This window comes from Tachypleus tridentatus, chromosome 8 (genome assembly GCF_004210375.1).
Source record: "Tachypleus tridentatus isolate NWPU-2018 chromosome 8, ASM421037v1, whole genome shotgun sequence".
NCBI lineage: Eukaryota > Metazoa > Arthropoda > Merostomata > Xiphosura > Limulidae > Tachypleus > Tachypleus tridentatus.
Genome location: NC_134832.1, coordinates 37,970,399 through 37,991,629, shown reverse-complemented (window position 1 = coordinate 37,991,629; position 21,231 = coordinate 37,970,399). Strand labels below are relative to the sequence as shown.

The 21,231-nt window shown below is 32.9% G+C and overlaps 1 protein-coding gene across 3 annotated transcripts in view; it reads left to right on the top strand.

Moving 5' to 3' along the window:
• The first annotated feature begins 3,056 nt into the window (after positions 1-3,056).
• The window catches only part of LOC143222197 (uncharacterized), a 99,723-nt gene continuing 81,548 nt past the window's right edge, over positions 3,057-21,231 (top strand). The window contains exon 1 of one of the 3 annotated variants that reach the window (XM_076448306.1): positions 3,057-6,538. In XM_076448306.1, the coding sequence (XP_076304421.1) occupies positions 4,490-6,538 (2,049 nt within the window). In that variant the 5' untranslated portion in view covers positions 3,057-4,489. The remainder of the gene's footprint in view (positions 6,539-21,231) is intronic. The other 2 variants (XM_076448304.1, XM_076448305.1) reach the window with 2 other exon arrangements.

The window sequence follows — 21,231 nt, the reverse complement described above, 5'->3', positions numbered from 1 at the left end:
TAACTTTGTGCGAATATCCCAAACAAACAAAACGTCTTGACGTAGAACTTTATTTAGTAAGTAGTTGTGTTTTGTTGTAAAATCGTTCAATTTAATTAATTGTGTGTTGCAAACATAGTGATAACATGAGAGCTGAGTAAATACCATCCTACAACAGCAGAAATATAATATGGCCATAGTGTTAGCTCATTGAAAGACCTTGAATATAAGATTTCCTATTAATATTGAAACGATGCTGTAAAAAAGATTCATATCTTCGTATTTACATCTCTTCATGAATAATGTGTAACTAAAACATAAAGCAAACTGATATGTCACTGTGCTGTTTTCATGTTGATTATTTAAACACTCTTTAATCTTCCAAAAGTTAATGTTATGATTATGCTTTCTCTGAAATTGAACAGTTTTGCGTCTTTGTGTGAATAATTAAGTGTTCAGTGGCTCGTGGATCCGTAGTGTTCCCGAAAGTGTTCTGTTTCAAGAGTGAATAAAACCAAAGTTAAAGAGTAATAAACACTTTTATTTCTTGCTCTTGAATCTCTTGTCATGCTATGTTGTAAACTATAGAGTAAATAAATATTCTCGTGATGAATGTGCATGTTTTACTGAAGTCACGTTAAGCGTCACTTTTTGTGACGTCATTTTAGTGTCTACTGACAGACAGCATATTACTGTATAAAACAGTATTGTTTAAAACAGATGACCTTCCCAGACGACATTCAATTCCCTTTTAAGGAAATATCAGGTACCGTTTATTGAAACATAGGTATATATGGTATGACTTTGTTATGAAGAGTTAAGACATAAATTTAGAGTCACTTTCTAGAGGTTTAACTGTAAAGTTATTTAGTTAAGTGAATGTTCCTCGTTCTTTGTGTGAGAAACATGAATGAATTACTTTTTGAACCTCAAATAAAAGGGTTTATTTATTCATTTATTTTTAGAATTTCTTTGAACATTGACAAAAAGAAACATAATTGAGTGTTAAAATCTCAGAACTTAGATGCGTGTTGAAATAGAATTAAATATTTTCTGTTTTGCTTAGTGTGATTCGATCATGCCTAACTTAAAATGCTGACAAAGAAAGGGTAAGAAAAATATAAATATTGTATAATTTTGATTGAACATACCTATACTTTGAGCTGTCAATATATGTCCAAGAAAAATATAAATATGCAAACACTGTTATTGATGTTTTAAAGCAACATATAAATTACTCTATGTTTGCTTAAGTAAACCTTTTATGTTTAATACAAATACCAAAAGACTGGAAAGCTATTTACTTAGGTCGTTCAACCGTTATGGTCCCGGTGGCATGTTTGATTCGTATTCCGAACAATCGTAAACAAATACGGCCCTTTCTCACTATTTATGTGAGATAATTAGGTGTTATGTATAAAGGATCAGAACTTTTTATATGGTTTCAAGTCGGTGTTTTTTTCGAGTTTATACAAAAATGCGCGAATACACTTACAAATTTTATCATCCATATACAGGCGTATATTGGATATAAATTTGCATACAATATACCGTAGGGATCCAAGATTTGAATTTGACGTCATTCGTTGTTAACTACAAGCTAAATCGTTTTTAGTTTTTGTATGCTGCATTATTCGTTTGTTTTAATTGTTCATAACTAAATAGCATAGCCAATTCACAATCATATTGGCAATTTAGGTGATAATAAATTTTAAAGTTCAGAATGTTTCTATTTGGAATATTAATGTTTTCCGTAGCCAATTACACAGGCCTGCGTGGGTTTTAGTTTTGATATTTTACATGTTTCACAATAATTCCTTTATACTGAATCCGAAATTGATATCCGTTTTTCTCTATCACGTGCAGACTTTTTACAAAACGTCATAAAGCAATACGTAAAAGAAGTACCACAACATGTAGTTTTGAGTCTAACAGACGTAGATTTCACAAACAAATCAGCATGAATGAGGATACATATTCGTTTGACATCAGTGTTCTTCAGTTTTTTGGGTTGTTTTTATTAACAAACACAACAGTAAAAATGTTCATTGTTGTAAAGGAAATAATGTGAAGTGTTTGTATTTTCCTTCCTGGTTTCTAAATTATTCTTACTTGATAGGAAAAAAAATAATTTTCGAAATCTGCGTAGCTCAATTTTGGAAAATCCGTTATTAAAACCAGAACAACTTTTATGAAGTTCAAATTCGCAGGGCCAGGCACGACTAGGTGGTTAGGGCGGTATACTCGTAATCTGAGGATCGCGGGTTCGAATCCCCGTCACACCAAACATGCTCGCCCTTTCAGTGGTAAAAGAGTAGTATAAGAGTTGGCGGTGGGTGCTGATGACTAGCTGCCTTCCCTCTAGTCTTACACTGCTAAATTAGGGACGGATAGTGCAAATAGCCCTCGTGTAGCTTTGCGCGAAGCACAGAAACAAACAAGCAATGAAATTCGCAGTTCTGTGTTATTTAAAACGCGTTTACATATACATCAGTATGTTTGCTAAATACGTAAAAGTTTACAAAATAACAATAGTTGTTAACATATGACACTATAGTAAAAAATAAATATACGTCAAATTTCTTGCATACAATAAATAAAAATATATTGATGTTGATTTTGTTGGACTTAGATTTGTTTTTACCCTTAGTGGCATTATCAGGCTTGATAACTATTTTAAATCATATACAACAAGAACAAGAATAAACAGTTCAGAATAATAGGTAAAAATATTTAATCGCAGTCATGTAGTATAGAATATTGCAATCATAATAATTTTTGAGTAACATCAGAGTTGATGTTTCTCTATAAATCAGTGAAATATATAAGGACACACATAAGCACATTGAGAAGCAAGCGACTTTGTACACCTTCCAGGTGTCTATATACGATCGTAGGTGTGTATAGAAAATGTGTACATTAATTTTTGTAGCTATTTTCCGAAAACCGTTATTTGAATGTTTTAAAAATTATAGTTATGGAGTCATTATAGTACTACGTTCGTATGATGCAAGTAAAAATAACATTTAAGTAGTAAGTATGGAGTTGAGCAGAGTTAAAGAAAATACTAAAAGTTAATTCTGTATTAAGAACAGCTTGATCGAAATGTTTGATGACGTATTACATACATGTATTTTCCATCTAATGTGCAATATGAATTAAAGTTAGGCGACAAACAACATTCATATAATTTTGTTTGCAATCTTTCCTGAACATATGTACAACTGAAGACGAGCAATTGAGATTAATTACCGAGCCAAGGACTTAACTATACAACAGATGCGCATATGTCCTGAACTTCCAGATCGCCCCACCCACGCCTTTGGCGGGGCTCTCCCAGCTAGCTCACGGCAGCGCCTCTCTTGTCCCTGTCCCTTTTGCCACGATGGCAGTTGTGTCTAAGCTAGAGAGGGGAAAGTTTGGTTAGAAGCTAGCGTGGGCTGGGAGTGTCTGGTGTATTGATAACTGGTGTAATAAGATTATTTGATTGTACTAACCTAAACGTTTGCTAAGAAACTGGAGTATATCTAATGATTCAAGCGATATAAATGCTAGAGGTCGTGGTAGTGAAAATCCATCAGACAGGACATGTATAGGTTCAAATGTATATTTATTGCTTCTTGTCGAGAAGAGAGTAAAATAGAGAACTACTGGGCCAAACTTATGTAAAACTAAACCACACCAGAGGACTGTTGCATCGTGCTTACTGTACGCCTGCCCGTCAACATCTGACGCACTCAGCAGCCATTCCCATATATGGCTTACAGCTACATTTAGCAACTGAAAGTCCCGTACTGGTGAGCTTCTTGCCGTTAGAAAATCTTGCTCTGGACCGTTTTCTTCCCGCGAGCGCCATAGATGTGGTATTAGACTGTTTTTGACTAATTTCTTGTGTTGATGTACCTGCAGTTTTAGGGTTAAACTGAGCGCCTGTCAGATGTGTTCGTGTGTTTGTTTTTTAATCGACGTTACTGATACAAAACAGATGATTGACAATTGTCTTACACTTACCTGGATTTTAATTACTTTGGATTTATTGAAGAAAGCTGTTATGACTCTTTGACCAATAACTTTGCTTTCTCGTCTTGTTCAATCGCTTCCAACTGCCGTTAGTATTTGCTAATAAAAGTGCTCAAATCATATGTATTCGGTTTTGAAGAGGTTTTGGTTTAATCCAATTAGACTAAGAAGCCCTCGAAGCTAAATGTAAGGTTTTCTGGTATTTATGGAAGACAATACGCTGCAGTAAAAGACTGTGAATAACACATACAACCGAATGCGTTAAACAACGAGCATCATATTTATTAGTGAATTGCTTTTTATGTGTGTGTATGTGCGAAAAAAGTACATTGAATGAGTGCCATTACAGTTGATTCTGGTTTAATTGAAGGAATCGACTTTCGTTTTTTGATAACGTGAGAAAGGATAGTATTTAACTATATAAACATCTGTATATCAATCTTTGTGGCTCATGTTTCGAAACTAAATTGGTTCGATTTATCACTCTATTATGCAGGATAACTATGTTTGCTGCCAGCTTGCGGTAACAAAGGTGACTGTGTTTTACAGTGCTTTAGTAGATCTAACTCGCAGCCGGTCTGTTCATGCTGTGGAACATGACCCTTGTTGCCCTGACCCCCATAAACTCCCAGGGACGGAATGTAAGGCCGTTCATTACGGAATCTGTTCGCCTTTACTGAAGCTACCATCGTTTTCTACTCCCCCCGTCGGATCGTTATCACCGTCGTCACCTGCAACTTCAAAGGATAGTCAGTCGAGTTCTTTGACGTCCACTCCGACACAGTATTTTAAACGATCGCCTCTACCTGCTAGCAGGCTGGATTTAGAATCTATAGATCCAGTAGAACTACTTGCTAGTGATTTGGGTGGAAAACTCGAGGCACTAGTCAGCAGTTTTGTAGCTCAAGACAAAGTAAAACTTGCCGCACGAAAAAAGACAGAAATTCCTGGAAATCCTTCTAACGTAACTAAGACTTCTACTCTGAAAAACACCCCTCCAAAACTTCAGCCCCTTGGGTTTGCTACTTATCCAGGAAGAGGAGATAGAAAAAGTAAAGACGAACATGATGTTTCAGCATCTGCAGATAACAAAAATGGAAGACATAATACACTCAAGACAAGCCGCTCTAGTCACATGTCTTCCTCTCAGCTGACACATCCTGGAAACGGAACGAATAGTATTCTGGGTAAAAGTCCACAGGCATCTGTCTATCAGTGTAAAGGAAGTTCTGAAACGGTCTTGGAAAAAGTGATTAAAAAACCGTCAACTCCAGAATGGAGCATTGCCAGACATACTATAACAGAAAAAATCGCACAAGCAGCAAAAGTAGAGGATAAAGAAAAGCTTTCAACGTCGCCCAAAGCTTCTCCAGAATATCAGCAAACAGGCGTAAAGGCTCAAATTAACAAATTTACTGCAAAAGAGAACAGTCGTCTTACCAGTTCAGAGAGGTTAGAGCAACATAAAACCGCTTTTGGAGATAAAAAATTGAATAATGTTTGTCAACCATCTGGTGGCTTTCAAAAGGTCAGTACAGTTTCATTGGAACAGGACCGTGGGTTAACTTTAGACAAAAGGTACCTTGATGTGTCTTCATCCCAAAGTCAGACACAGAATCATGACTTTAAATGTATGGAAGGTGATGCACTTAAAATAATCGGTTCATCTGATTCTGGACCTAGTCACTGGACGTCAAAAGAAGATAGTTTTCTCAAGTTATCAGAGAACGATATCTATGCAGTACCAAAACTGAGACAAGAAACAAGAGCCAAATCTCAAAAAGAGAGTCGTCCGTGCAGTTATCCGAGCTCATTTCAATTGAGTGATGTAGGAGCACTTCATCAGCGAAGTGCTAGTCAAAATTTGTCACCGTCTCGTGCAGGAAGTCTGCCTACAGTAGATATAGATTTGATTGCCAACTCGCCACCAGAACCATTTTCCAGTAAAGGTGACTCTGAAGTAAGACACGATCGAGATTATGTTTTTTCACCTCTGGTGTACGCTAAAAACCGTTTTCATAGTGCGAGTCAGGAGCAGAAGAAAGAGGAAACCTTGAAACGTCGACCAAGAAATGGCCAGTTAGTTAGTGAAGCGAAATGCAGATGGGAGAACGGTGTTCAGCCTTCTCACTCGCAAACTATGTGGTCAGGAATGAACCCGTACATGGAACAAATTGACTTGAACAATGAAAATGGAGTGGATGAACATATTTACGAAGCTTTACAAAAATATGCAGTTAGAAAAGCATATTGTGACCGAGTCACAGAAAGCTTAACACCAGCTATCCCTCACCCAAAATTAACTATGGCGCAGAAACAGCATATAAGAGAACGCTCTCTCTCTCCAACGGATAGATATCACTCTCATGTACCTATTAAGCCATTTTTAACAAAAGGATCAGTCGCAGAACGAGTTCTTTTGTTTGAAAAGTGTCCTGATCGAGCATTAGAGAGAGCTGTGGCTACAACAAAAGGAAAATCAAATGTTCTGTACAATACCTGGAAAAGCACGAATAATGAGGTTCATAATAAAACCCAAGTAAGTTTTATGTGAACTTGCATTCTATTCAAACTAAAATTCATAGGAAAATGTATTACAGATTAAATGTTCATACAAATACAATTGAACAAAATTGTTAATTTAAAAATCAGTATGTAATACATATTTTTAATTAATTGTTTAGTTTTTATTTGTCAGGATATTATTATATGTGATAAGGCAAACTACTTGACCACAATTACTCAATGTTGTATGATTGTTTTCTCTTTCTAAATTTCATACTTAATTTCACTTAAGGGAAAATAACGCATTTTAAACGTTGTTATGAGGAAGCCACACTTTTATATTAAATTTTTTAAGATATTTGTTTAAATTATTGACAGTGAACATTTTTATTACTTTTCACAATTTTTTATCTAAAATTTAAAACTGTCATCGAACTCAAAGAATGTTTCAGAATTCAATTTAGTTACCAGAAGAACTTGTGTATAAAGATACAGTTGTGCATACACGAAGCTATTTCAGATGAAATTTAGTCTTTTTGTTATATTTGCTTCACGTATTAGAATAAACAAAAACTATTTTGTGCTGTCTTGTATCCTGATACCATTGTGTTATATGTATATACATGATGATTTACAGACATGTTGGTGTAGTGATACAAGTGATTCGTAATTATACAAGTAAGGTGAATTTGAGGTGATGAATATGTCCCTCAAAAAGAGGTAATAGTGTTTATCCGTGCAAATTCGTGACTTTTAGAGTAAATTTAAAACGTCTGTCCATATAAATCCGGACAAAAAAATAATCTGATGATGAAAAATTGTGTGGATAGCAGATTATGGCGTAAGGATTGATTAGCAATAAATAGTGCAGGTGGGTCTGTAAAAGTACTATATCATTCCTGTCCTCTACACAGCCAGCGAAACCTCCAGGTGTTCCACGTTTAACAAAATAACCTTGTGATAAATTATTAACATAAATCTACTACGTAATACTGGCACTCTAAAATCCATGAATGCCCAACATGTTGTTAAGTGTTAGAAGGATTACAACGGTTAGGTTGTTCATATGTTCTGTTCCATATAAGTGGTTATAGTACGTTATATTATTTAGTTTCACTTGTCATTTACGAACATTTCCTTTAATATGGCTATGAACTGAGTATTGAGCGTCGTATATTTTAATTAATCAAGTGAAATCAAACCATACAAGTATTTTGTTGGATATCTCGTGAGATTAAATAATATAAAGAGTATGTAGTTGGATATCTATTTAACAATAGATTAAACAATACAAAGTATTTAGTTGAAGATGTAGTGAACTTAAATAATACAAAAAGTTGAAATATTTCTCAAATTTATAGAAACTTTTTATTGTGTTTGCTACTTAGTTATAATGATAATTTATTGCACGATTCAAACTTTCTCTGTTCTATCTATTTCGAACGTACATTTCCTGATCGAGTATACGAATGATTGAGCCACTTCTTTTTTATGTTCGAACTCGAGCCAAGTTTAAACAAAGAACAGTCGTGAACTCAAAATTTCGTGTAAATTGGGTCACATGTGATAGTTAAATATGTGTTTAAAAAATAAGGTGACTGAGCCTGGTACATGCATTCATTGATATATCATATAAATAGAAAGGTGTAGACATCAAAAATGATATTTATACATATTTACCATAAACACTTGTTTTGCTCTAAACTAACAAGAAAAATCACTTTATTTTTAGTTCCCTATTACCTGCAGTTTACATGTAAGTATTATGAAAATTAGCTTGGGTCATCGTCTTATTTGACTTAATTTAATCGTACTTGTGGGATCTCATGACCCTCCCGTCACACAACCCACGTGATTGGTAGGAGTTACATAAAGAAACTTGGCTTCTGTGGTGCTTATTAACGTAAAAGTGCAGTAATGTGAAGGTTAAAAAATATGGTTTAAAACTGTTGCAAGCAAGTTAAGAGATACAATTATATGTAAATATCATAACTGTTTGTTTGTTTAAGGATATAACAATCATGAAATTGTTATTTTAACAATCTGCCTGTTCAGTCGAGTGATCAATAAACAAATTATTTCTAATTTTACAATACACTGACTTCTGAAAATTACTAATTAGAAGTGATCTAAGTTTTGGTTCATTGTACTTATGAAGGCCAAAGTTTTCCAGAAATCAAAATAGATTTTTTTTCGGATTCTAAATACTTCAGTTTTCTATAATTCTAGATATAAACCTGAGTAGTATTTCAAGCATTAATTGCTTCCATCGTGTCATTCTATTTGTTTGTTTTTGGTTTTCTAGGTTTGTTTTTTTTTCATTTTCATCATTTTGTTCAGAATGGAACGCATTTTACTCAAAATCTTTAACGCGATATTCAAGTTTAACCATTTTTGTCTCTGAAGAAATGTGGAATCTGAACAACTCTCAACCGATATAGATGATGTATTCACGAGTACACACACGTGGGGACAGTAAAGCTGAAACACACTGTAAAGCGATTTATGCTTTTAGATCTTATTGTTTTGCTTTTTTTTTTCTCTCTTTAAATCTGCAATGATTAACAAACAGGTTGATATTGACAACAGGTAAATCATTTCGAAGAAAATACAGCCTTTAATGCTTGAATATACTCTGATGATATATTTGAGCTGAAAGTGAAACACGCCACCAGTAGTATAACGGTGTGTCTACGTTCTTTTACTGCTAGAAGCCGGGTATCAATATCGTGGTGAGCAGATCACAGATGACACTGTGTAGCTTTGTGATTAGTAACAAACAGACGAAACACAAGTTAATTATAAAGCAATTTTTATTTAGTCAGTTTAAGAACAAGTTTAGGTTGTGCCGACATTATTATTGTTGCAGTGTCAACAATTGGCTTGACAAGTAAACTGAATAAGCCGGTGGATTTTAGAAATACTTAAATCGTGTATTAACTATATAGAAAATAGGTTTGAAAACGTATTACTTCTTTATTCAGTTACATTCATAACATAACGCGAAAGTCGGTATTATCATGATTTCGTTTTTACCATTTTCAATCTAATTGATACAAGTTAGGGTAACAGCGCTATCAACTTCATGTCACATTGAGTTTATTTTCAAGAATAGTGCATGTCAATGTAACAATGATATCACGAGCTGATGTCACATCAAGCAAAATTTATTATTTTCAGACTAGTGCATGTCACTATAGTTACGATTTCATGTTATATCATGTGAAATAAAAATCATTATATTTAAGACAATGCAAGTCAACGTGACATTGTTGTCATAATTACGTGTCAGTATTTTCAAAATAGTGCAGGCCCAGCATGACCAGGTGATTATGACGCTGTACTCGTAATTTAGGGATCGCGGGATCAAATCCTTGTTCTACCAAACACATTCGCCCTTTCAGCTGTGGAGGCGTTATATTGTAACGGTCAATCCCACTACTCATTGGTAAAAGAGTAGCTCAACAGTGTGTGATGACTAGCTGCTTTCCCCGTAGCCTTTCATTACTAATTTCGGATCGGCTTGCTCAGATGACCCTCCTGTAGTTTTGTGTGAAATTCAAATAAACTAAACCAAAATAGTGCAAGTCAGTGCTGTTTGTATTGTCAAGTCATAATATGTTATTTTTTATTACTAAGTTTATTAGCTGCATTAGTTAGAATGTTTAATATGTATAACTTTATTATTCTCCGTGTAATCTTTACTATGCTTTTTCTTATAAAAGCCGCTTTTCATTGTTAGCTTAATATGTTAAAACACGAACGTGATAATTAGAAGCATTTATTAAACATTTTGGAATCCTCACAATTCATGTTTCGTTGCCGCAAGAGATCTGTTTCGCTTTCTGATATTGGTGAAATCCTAGTATTCTATTAAAGCGATGTGTGTACCTTCTCTGTAGTCTACCAGTTCAAATTGGGACTGGATAGGAGCTTATAGCCCTTCTGGTAGTTCAAATAAATTCTAAAACAAAATACAAAGCTTTATATATTATAGTAATAGCGTGCAAACACACTGATGCACAACGGAAAGGCAAAAGTCTGTGCTTTACATTGTAGTCCATGGGGCACATACAAGATATCATTTATATTTGAAATAGTAACCTAATATGTTTGGTAATTGTTTCAGTAGTATTATACCTTTGGGTAACAAAAACTTGAGCTGAAGATGTGATTTAATAAAACCACAAGATACTCAGTGTATTTCTTTTGCGCATCAATATATATATATATAAAGGCTTTAATACTAAAAAACGGGGAACTATTTTAGGAGGAGAATTTTCAGGACTGAAGTCTCATTTACCTGGTAAATTATGGAATTGGGAATTTAATAAAACAAATACTTTTAAACAACGTGTTCATTTGCAATGAACAGTAGAACGACGACATCAATAACGAATATTTGACGCGCGCGCGCATAGTAAAAATCATTTAATTCTTGAACGTTTCGGAATATACATATTCCATCTTGAGCAAACTGTATTGCACTGGATAAAATATTAGTTACAAAAATTTCTATTCAAACATCTTATAAAGAGTAATTAAGATACAGAATATAATGTTTGAATTTTATATATAAATGTCTGTACTTATTTTCCCCTGTTCAATATAGCTTGTAGAAGATATAACATATATACATATATTCCTAAAAGTTGAAGAATCAAATGTTTGTTACTGTATACACACGTGTCAAATGTTCATTTATGCCGTCTTTCTATTGTACTTTCAAACAATTATTGAAAACATCACATTAGCGATTCATGTGTCGTTGTATAGTATCTGTGTGTGTATGTGTATATATATGAATTATAGTTCTGTTGGTTTCTCCAGTCATCTCATCAGTGTTAAACTATAAGCACCTTAAACACACATGAACATGTACACACAGTGCTATTTAAAGAGTGAGGTCATGTAGCTGTATACAGAATGTAAAGCAGTTTCAGCCTGAAGGGGCAGGGGGGAGACATGGAGGAGGAAGAGGTGCATGGTACATGTAGATAGACGAGTGGAGTTAGCAGTCTGAGATTCCTTTTCACCCTCCCTCCCTGGAATGGGACGGGAGGTGATAAAGTAGTATTAAAAAACATTCCAATGTAACCGAGAGTGGGAACCATGTTTTTCACGTATTATTTATTTAGTAAAAATATTTGGGATTTGTTTTATTTTTTAATTTCGTAAAATATTTAACTTAGTATTGTAGACAAACATAAAATAAGTAATTAATACATTTTTCGAAGGGTAAGAAGTGAAGTGAGAATAGTTTTTTATCTTCCAATATCAGTTTCACAGAACTAACCAACTTTATTTCATCAGCTAAAAGCTGAGCTTCAAGAAAAGGTACCCAGTAATAATAGCTTGTAAAAGTAGTACAAGTAATAATGTTTCTCATAAAAATAGGGCAGGTAGTAATATCACCATAGAAATAGTACCAGTATTAATGTCTTTTATAAAAATAACATCAGTAATAATGTCTCATAAAAATAGCATTAGTAACAATGTGTTCCATAAAAGATAGCAATAGTAATAAATACTCCCATAAAACTAGCAACAGTAATAATATATCTCACAACAATAGCATATAATGCAACCTACTTTGATTAAAAGTAATAATACTGTTGTAAAGAAGACAGTGTGTGGTATAGTATCTGTCTGTGGAACTGAGGATTCATAGTTTGGTACTGTTAATGTAGAATCTAGTTCCACATTGTGACAGTGACATTCAGGTTACAATATTTAATTTGAGTAACCCAAGAGTTGGTAACAACATCTTTTAGAGAAATGACACCAGTAACAATGTTTTCTATAGTAATAGCACCAGAAACACTGTGTCCTATAAAAATAACACTAATAATAATTCAAAACTGAGGAGGGTTTCCCTTTGACTTGACTATCTGTTTGCCTGCATGTAATCATTATTCCACCTTATTCTCTGTTTAGTTGTCTTATGTTCCCTTTGTGGACATAATTTTGTCTGTGAGATCTATTATTTGTTTTAGTGCTATATTATCTAGTTCACATAAACTGTAGTTTTCAATATAGTTTGGCATATGATTGTCAGTAGACAAACTGGAACTAATGAAATTTCATTTTGAGTCTTTTGTATGCTTTTTATATTACATGTGATATTATTTGATAAAACTATGGCTTTGAAGAATGTTGATCAACATATATCATGATCAAAAAAGAATTGTTGGTTATACTGTTCAAAACTGATGGTTATTTTTACTGTTTCAGTTGGTACACAATTGAACTCTTGTGTTAGAATAAATTTAACAATATGTGTCAAAACAAAATTGCAAGCATAAAAATAATGCGTGAAATATCCACTTTTTTATCTTGTAAGGTATCTAAGTAAGGTATTCTAAATATAACAGTACAAAAAATCTGTCACATTGTCATGTCTATTTCATGAATATGTATGGTATATATGTGCATATAGGTACAGTTTTGTGGAAGTATCCTAAGCACCTAATGAGTTCTGTTTCTGTTAAAAGTAATAATTTTTCTGTAAATGGGCCAAATGTGATAAAATAGTTATAACGTTGGACTATAGATCTGAAGATCTGTGGTTTGTGTCTTGTTGTCATAGAATTGAGCTCCACGCTTAGGAGCATGTTGAGATAGGGATGGTCAAATTTTACTATTTGATTTGAGTAATCCAAGTATTGGTGGTAGGTTTCTGTTGACTAGTTGTTTTTACTCTGTCTTCTTATTTCTGTAATTGAGCCATAAGATTTTGAAGTAATTAAAGTTTGATAACATGTGAAGTTTATACTCACTAAATTAAAAAATAACCATGTTATTTTCTTACTCTACTTTTATGATACACACACTACTGTTTGTATTGTAAACAAAATGCCTGATTTAAAGTGTTCATTGAATACAGTTAAAACCTTGTTTTTGATTCACTTTGGATAGAGGCAGGTAGCCTATTGCATAGCTATGAGCTAAAACAAACAAATGCCATTAAATTTAAGAATAATATATCTAAACATCTGATATATATTTTAAGTAAGGTAGTACTTAATACCAAATATCGACAAGGGTTCCAAATAATTCACATACCAATAACTACCCTGTGGAATTCTTATTTTTTACATAGGTATAACATAAAGTTAACAAAGCAGAGTATTAAAAATTATGAATATATAAAATAAGGAAGGGATCCTGTATTAAAAAATAATGAAACAAGGATTCAAACCATAATCATAAATTTATAAAATTTAATCCTTGTTTTGGCAGCTTTATACACTTATCTGTAGGCTGAAGTAAGGATTAAATTTTATAAATTTGTGATTGTGGTCTTAATTCTTGTTCTGACTTTTTATAGCAGGATCCCTACTTCATTCTAAATTGTATAACTTTTAATACTCCTGTGTGTGTGTGCATGCATTTCCTACTATCATAAAAAAATGAAGATCTGGAAGATTCTTAATGTATTAATGGGGTACTATTATTTATTTAGACTCAAGGGTGATATACATAGTTCCAACTGTGGTGATGAAATTGGGGATGGATTGTTTGAGCATTGGAGATACCATGAGGCAAACACACTTATACATGTTATAAGTTGAATAAATGTTTCTCAAGCTTAGTTGCTTACACACTTAATGATGGGAATTTTTTATTAGATAGCAGTCTTCTGTTATAACATAGAAATGATATTCTATGAACTGATGTAGATAATTGTTAAAGAATCAATGTCTAAATAAGAATTTGTCAGTATAATTTAAAAAATAATTACTTTATGTAGAAAATTTCAAAAAGGCTGAATTATAATTCTTTTTATATTCTAGTCATGCAATGTGACTCAAGGCTAATATAAATTGCTTGAACTTTTGATCAATAATGAATTGTTACAATAGACTTCACTGCAGATTATATAACGAATTTTTCAAATGTCATAGGTTTTATGGTGCAAAAACTGTAAACAACTGTACATCATTCCCCATATTGTATTAGACATGTAAGAAGCTATATTTATGTCACTGACATTATATTCCTTTGTGTCATATTTAAACAGAGATAGATATAATTGTTGTATTCAAAGGTAAAACTGAAACCAGAAGGTATTGCTGTATGGAATGTTCAAAATGAGCACCGACAACAAAGAAGTCTAAACATAAAATACAAATTTTTACTGAACCATCAAAACATGCCATGGTGTTACTGTATTAGTATATAGGTTTGAATTAGGCTTTAACTTCTGGCATATATAGACAAGACTAAACGGATTGTATCTTTACTTATTTTCAAGTTCTATCAAAGAGTTGGTCAGGCATCTTATAAACCTAGATTACCTATATCAGTGGCCATTCTTATTATAAATGAGCTGAGGTAAAGTTACAGTTACATTGACAAAAAGTGTTGATAAATACTTGAAGTTGTTTCCTAAATGCAGCAATGCATGAAGTTTTCCAAAGGAGACAGAGCACAGACATCCTGTTGTGTAGCATTGCACATAACAACAAACCAACCAACCAAATCAGTATGCTAGATGTTAAAATTGAATGGAAACAAAGGATTTGTTTATAGATTTCTTGTGGATCTATAGAGGAAAGCAATGGATCAATAAAAAACAAGTGTTATAGTTAGTAGAAATACTGTCAGTAACAATTGAAATGTGCTTATTGTTTGTGTAACACTGACTCAGATTAGTTTCTACAGTGCAGTGTTTTGGTAAAAGTTTACAATATATAGTTAATATAATTTGCCAGTACTTATATATTTAAACCTGTAAAATATGTTACTTCCTGATTCATTTCAAACCAGTAAAAGTGTTAGAATTTGTTATTTTTATGTGTAACAAACATACCTGAAAATAAACAAAATATCAGATTACTCAATCTACTTGTACTTAAACATACATAACACATGCTGATTTTGTCACAGTACCATAGTTGCTGTTGAATTCTCTTCATCTGGATATATTTTATGTGAAACATCACTTTAGAAACATAGCACACAAATAAGCTTCGTGATTTTTTTTTTAATATTCATCACAAACAGTCTTGTTGTTGTCATTCAGTCTCCTTTGATCATTTAAAGAAACCAAATTCAAACACTTTTAGGCATCATGTGATGTTTTGAGAAAAATATGTCACTTTTTGTTTGGTAAATTTTTTTCAATTAGGAAAACCTGTAAAGTTAAAACTTGTTTCTTAACTTTCATTGAGGAAAAAGTGTATACTTAATCTCAAGAAGCCCTTTTTCACAGCATCCACAGTCTATTCATCCATCAGCAGGAGATGCTAACCCAGCTCTAGATAGTTATTGGTGAATACTGTAACAATTTTAAAAGATTTATGCTTTTGTGTGTCATTAATGTTCATACTGTCAGCTAACATATCTTAATTCTGTTTGTAAGTGATTGCAGCTTGATATTTATGTTGTCTCATTAGCCACACAAGTTGCATTCTGACAAAAACAATGCATCTGCATTATATTATGAAACAAAAATACTAGTAGTATAGGCTTGGGCACAGTGTGTCATATGTAACTTACCTGTTTATACCATGTTGTATAGACATTTGCACTCTCTCCCTTTTCTTAGGTATTTTGTACACCCCAGAGGGAGTGGCAACACACAAGTTTCTTCAACCAAGTACAAGTTGTTGAATGACTGTTTTAATATGTAACTTAGATTTTAATTATGACTAAAGTAATTTCATGACCATTTACATCTCGCTCACAAGGGTTTTATTGAAGTGACAAACATTTGCCTTAAAAATCTTGAAATAAAGATATATTTTATTCTCTTCATGTGATAGAAAGTTAAAAACTTAAAAGCCTTCTCTAGCCTGATCTTTAAAATATTAACTTTAGAGGTGAAACTTAAATCCTAAGTAATGTAGTTAGGTTTTATATTAATCATTCCCTTTGACAGATGCAGTACATATTAACCAAATGGAACTTTATTTACATGCATTCTCTAATAGTCTTCAAATGTTAGGAAACATAACTAAATACAAAGCTGAATACATTCAAAACAATATGTAAATAAAGCATAAGGAGCAGAATAAAATTACACAAAATCAAATATAACACAAAGTAGAATAAGGTACACAATAAAATTAAAATAAATTCTGCATATTACATTGTAAATGAACTGCAGAAACAAAAAATTATTTAAACTCTGAATCAGACTAATATCATTGAAGCTCATAATAAAAAAATATATCCCCTTCCAAAAAAAAATACTGAATATAGTACTTCATAAGTATTTCAGTTTGAATGTAGAGAAAGAATAAAATGAAATTCTGGCTAACTACACAGTCAACTGACATGAAAGTGTAAAATCATAGTTCAGATCAAAATGGTATAAGTAAAGAAAAAACATTAAAATCCTTGTACTAAAATAAAGTTAAGTGAAGTTAAAATATGAAAGATTTTTAACTTATAAAAAAAAAACACAGAAAATTCTCTGGTCAAAATATAGGAACAGTAAAATACAGAATTATAATAATGATGTCATGTAGCAAAATATAAATGAAATTAAAAAATTATAGTTAAATTGTAAAATGTTTTTAAAATAATACTGTTAGCTTCATAATAATCAAAAACTCTGGACTAAAATATATATTACTTGAGCCAAAAATAGTATAAAGCTTCTATGTTTTACAATGCCTTTAGAAAGATACCAGAAGACTACTGAGGTATCCTGTTGATCTTTGTATTTAAGAGATCTTATACAAGATCTTTTGAGTCTGCTAAATGCCCTTTTTGATGTTGTTGGCTTTTGTTGTCATGTTTTCTGCGATAGGCGAACATTTTAATACACTTCTCAGTAATTCAGTTTTGTTTTGTTTTTTCCCTAAGAAATTGTGCTGCTGGATATATTAAGTCCACTTTCATAGTTCAGTGTTACAAATCATATTAAACATAGCTTAAGATAAATACTTATTAAAACACACAAATATGTCTCTGTGTTGTGAGTAATGCATCTTTGCAGTATACAATGTCACTAGTGGCAGTGCAGCTAAGTTTTAAATTGCGGGTGCCACCTGTTGTGTGTAAATAACAAAAACAACAACTCAAACAATACTTCAAGAATAAAAGTAATTTGTGAAATGAACCAGTGAAAATGGAAATTCCTGATAAAAATCACCATCTGGATTGTATTTATGGTCACCAACTACAAAGTACATACACAATCAGTCAAAGGTAATAGACATACAAGGGGCTGCAACAAAATTATTTTTGCCATCATATCAAAATAAACAGCTCGTGTATCTTTACCTTCAGTTCTGTTACTTACTTCTAGAGGTTAGTAAACTCACTGTGTGAGATGAAAAAGCAAAACTAACTCTAATAAAATGATGTAACTTCTCTCAAAAGTGGTACTCTCTGTATGTTGTCAACTGTTAGTCCAGTAGCTAGTCACGGTCATTATGGTGTTGACATCTCACCAGTGTATGATGGTCACACTTGTTACATTGTTCAGTGGCAAGTGGCACCCAAGCTTTAATTTGGTTTGAAAGGTATTTGCTGATTGGTAAGATATAATTCATCACTGTTTTTGTGTTACTAACTCATATTGTACCATGAAAATTTACTTTTGCATTATTATCTAATGTGTAGCTATAATTTCCATATTTTACATGTTTTCAGCTATTATAGCTGAAATGAATATTATTGTATTCATTGTCCATTCAAGTAATGTACTTCTTACCATACAGTTAATGGCTGTAATATTTGATAACTGTTAACTGCAAATAATTATATTTTTTGTTGTATAGTACAATCAGCTAGAATTGTTAGTGTATAGCCTACAAACGTGATTAAACACTGCATGCCAAACTATGTCTATCACAGTTCCACTTAAATTCTTTTGTCTCTATCACTGGCATCAACAATGAAGATAAATGGAAAGTCACAAAGATAAACCAACACAAATGTCTAAATCAAATCATTCCTCAAAGAATGGAAGACTTGTTTACATTTCTCTGTCCTTTATAAAATACATATTAACTGTAGTGAGATGTTACATTGATCTTGGAAAAATGTTCACAAACCTTAATAGTATGCAGTAAAAAGTTAGAAAGTTGAAGACTTTTCACGTTGTCTCAGGCTTAGGGCATTACTTGTTCATCATAATAAGTGGACATTCTATCCCAATTTGATATATGTTTGAGAAATTTCACTTCATGTGCATCAGCTGAATATACATGGGGTCAATCTGTTGGACTGACTCTGTATTGTCTAAAGATGTAGCCAGTTCAATACAATACTGTTGTTGTTAAGCTGGGTCTAAAAAAGCACCCAAGGTGTGGTATAAGTGGAAACTTATGAATTATATTCAGGAGAAAAATCTGCCACAGTAGTCACTGCTGTTCTTCTTTTCCTGCTGTAGTGTCCACTTAATTGTAGCAGCCTTAAATTATGTCACTGCTGAAACATCCTTTGTCAGAAACAAAATAGGCTAAGACTCATCATTCTAGTTGAGGATCACTTGGTAGACTTTCCATAAATTTGAGTCATCCCATGCAGTTTTTTAGACCATTCAAGTAAATGACCAAGTTTTCATTATCCTTCATTTCATACTCAACCACATGGATTATTTATTTCTCAAGTGTCCAACTTCTGATCAAGCATTTCATTAACTACCCATGAGTCCAGTCATTTTAGGAAACAGGTTATCTGAAATGTTTCAGAAACTGGTCTATGCCCTTCTTTGCCATCAATTTAAACACTAACTTCAACATCATCCTCTGACAGTAGTGCAAGTAGGTACATGCTTCTGATATCCATCTCCACTACTGTGTGGCCAAGATACTGACAATACCCACTAAGGTCCTTCATTTTTTTCTGATGCGTGGATATCCACATTCTGAAAAATATTATGTCCATGGGAGAGTTCAAGAGGGCAATGCTGTGATGATGGTATGCATTGTAATTGTATTTTATGCCAGTCTTTACCATCTGATGTGGTCTCAGGACATTAACAATATATTTTGTAAGTCTGAAAGACCCCTCACACATCAAGGACCACAGGATCGTGACTCATCCATACATACCTTACCTCTTTCTGTTGTCACAGGTGACCCTGTCTGACATCTGACAATGTCTGGACTAGTCACTGAACACTTAAGTGTTCCACCTATTTTTCTATGCTCATGTTTATGAGAAATAAATCAGCAGAAGTCACATTTGTATGGCAGTTGGAATTCTTTTTAGCTGTCTTTCAGTTTCTAACCCAGGGACAAACTGTTAGTGTGGACATAGTTGTCACTATTACTAGAGCTCTTATTCTCAGAAAGACCATCTTCTTTTCATTGCTGCATTGTCAGCTCATGTTTTCACCTTAGTTATTAGTTATTCCTCTTCACTGTAGAACACTGGTAGCAACTTTCCATAGATATAGTTAACACATTTTATCAGCAAAGGGTAAGTGATATGGAACAAAGAAATAAATTCAAATTAAACTCTGCATTTTTAGAAACAAATTAACTCTCAGTTCCTACCATTTTCTACAAACCTCAGCACTGCTCCTTTGCTTGTGCATGGCTTACACAATATGAGATAGAGAAAATTCATCAAGGGAGTACATGTCCTCTTGAAAGACTACTGTAGTATATAATGTTAGCTTTAGAAGGTGATTAAAGCAAGTTCACAACTACCCTTCTCACAAGAATGTTAATTAAGTGTAGAATGCGTTCCGGATAAGTGTGAATGATATTGCTGCATAAAGGTGTATTCCATTTTATTTGTTGGAAGATAATGTCTTATAACATTATGTATTATTTCAAACAGAATCAATGAAACACACAAAAACCCTCAACTTTGATTTTTCCGAAAGGAGATAGAGGCCACCTGTTTTAATCACTCGCACGACTATGCAGTGGTGTGTTGTCTATCAGTCAGTCAGTAGCTACTAAAATGTCATCATATTAACATAATGGACGCTTAACGTCAGTGAAATGGGTGCGTGACATGAATCACGAAAATAATTTCACTCTGTAGGCTACAACACAGCATGACATGTGGACTTGAAAATAGCGAGAAATGAAAATATTGTTACTCTTAACTTTTATTTTCTCTTCAAACAGAACACTTTCGGGGTCAATTTCTTGCGGAAGTATATCTAGTGTAGACTATATGTAAGATTTTGGTATGAGAGATACGTTTAACGTGTGTTAAACATATTTCTAGAAAAATCAGTCAAGTAATTTTCAGTGTAATAAAATGCTTATAATACCTTGATAGATGAAATTCGGTCTTTTGACGATCTAAACAAGTACAAACTATGTTGACAGTAACGTACAACACACTATGACACAAGTGCTGTCTCATAATTTTAGACTACATTCAGAGTATTTTGGTGATGGCAGTACTTTTATGATAAATGAATAACATTCGTGTGAATGTGAAAGGTACAGTACCTTGAAAGTAGATACAAGCAGAGTGTGCAGTGAAGTTGAAAAATTTATTGTAAACTAAGTATAATTTGACCGTAAACGAAAATACAGCACTGTGGCATATATATACATGTATAGTAATTTTATTATAGATACGAACATTAATTGGTATGGTACACATTAATTATTGATTCGTGTAGAATAAATACCTTTTCATAAATCTCAATACGGTACTTGTATTATACATTGGTTACAGACATGACTAGAATACTGTAATTTTAAACCGTAAGCATTGTCTTGACTGCAGTCGTTGAATTTAGCTATAACAAGCCTTACCTACCAGACATTACTTGTTTATGTGTTAAACATA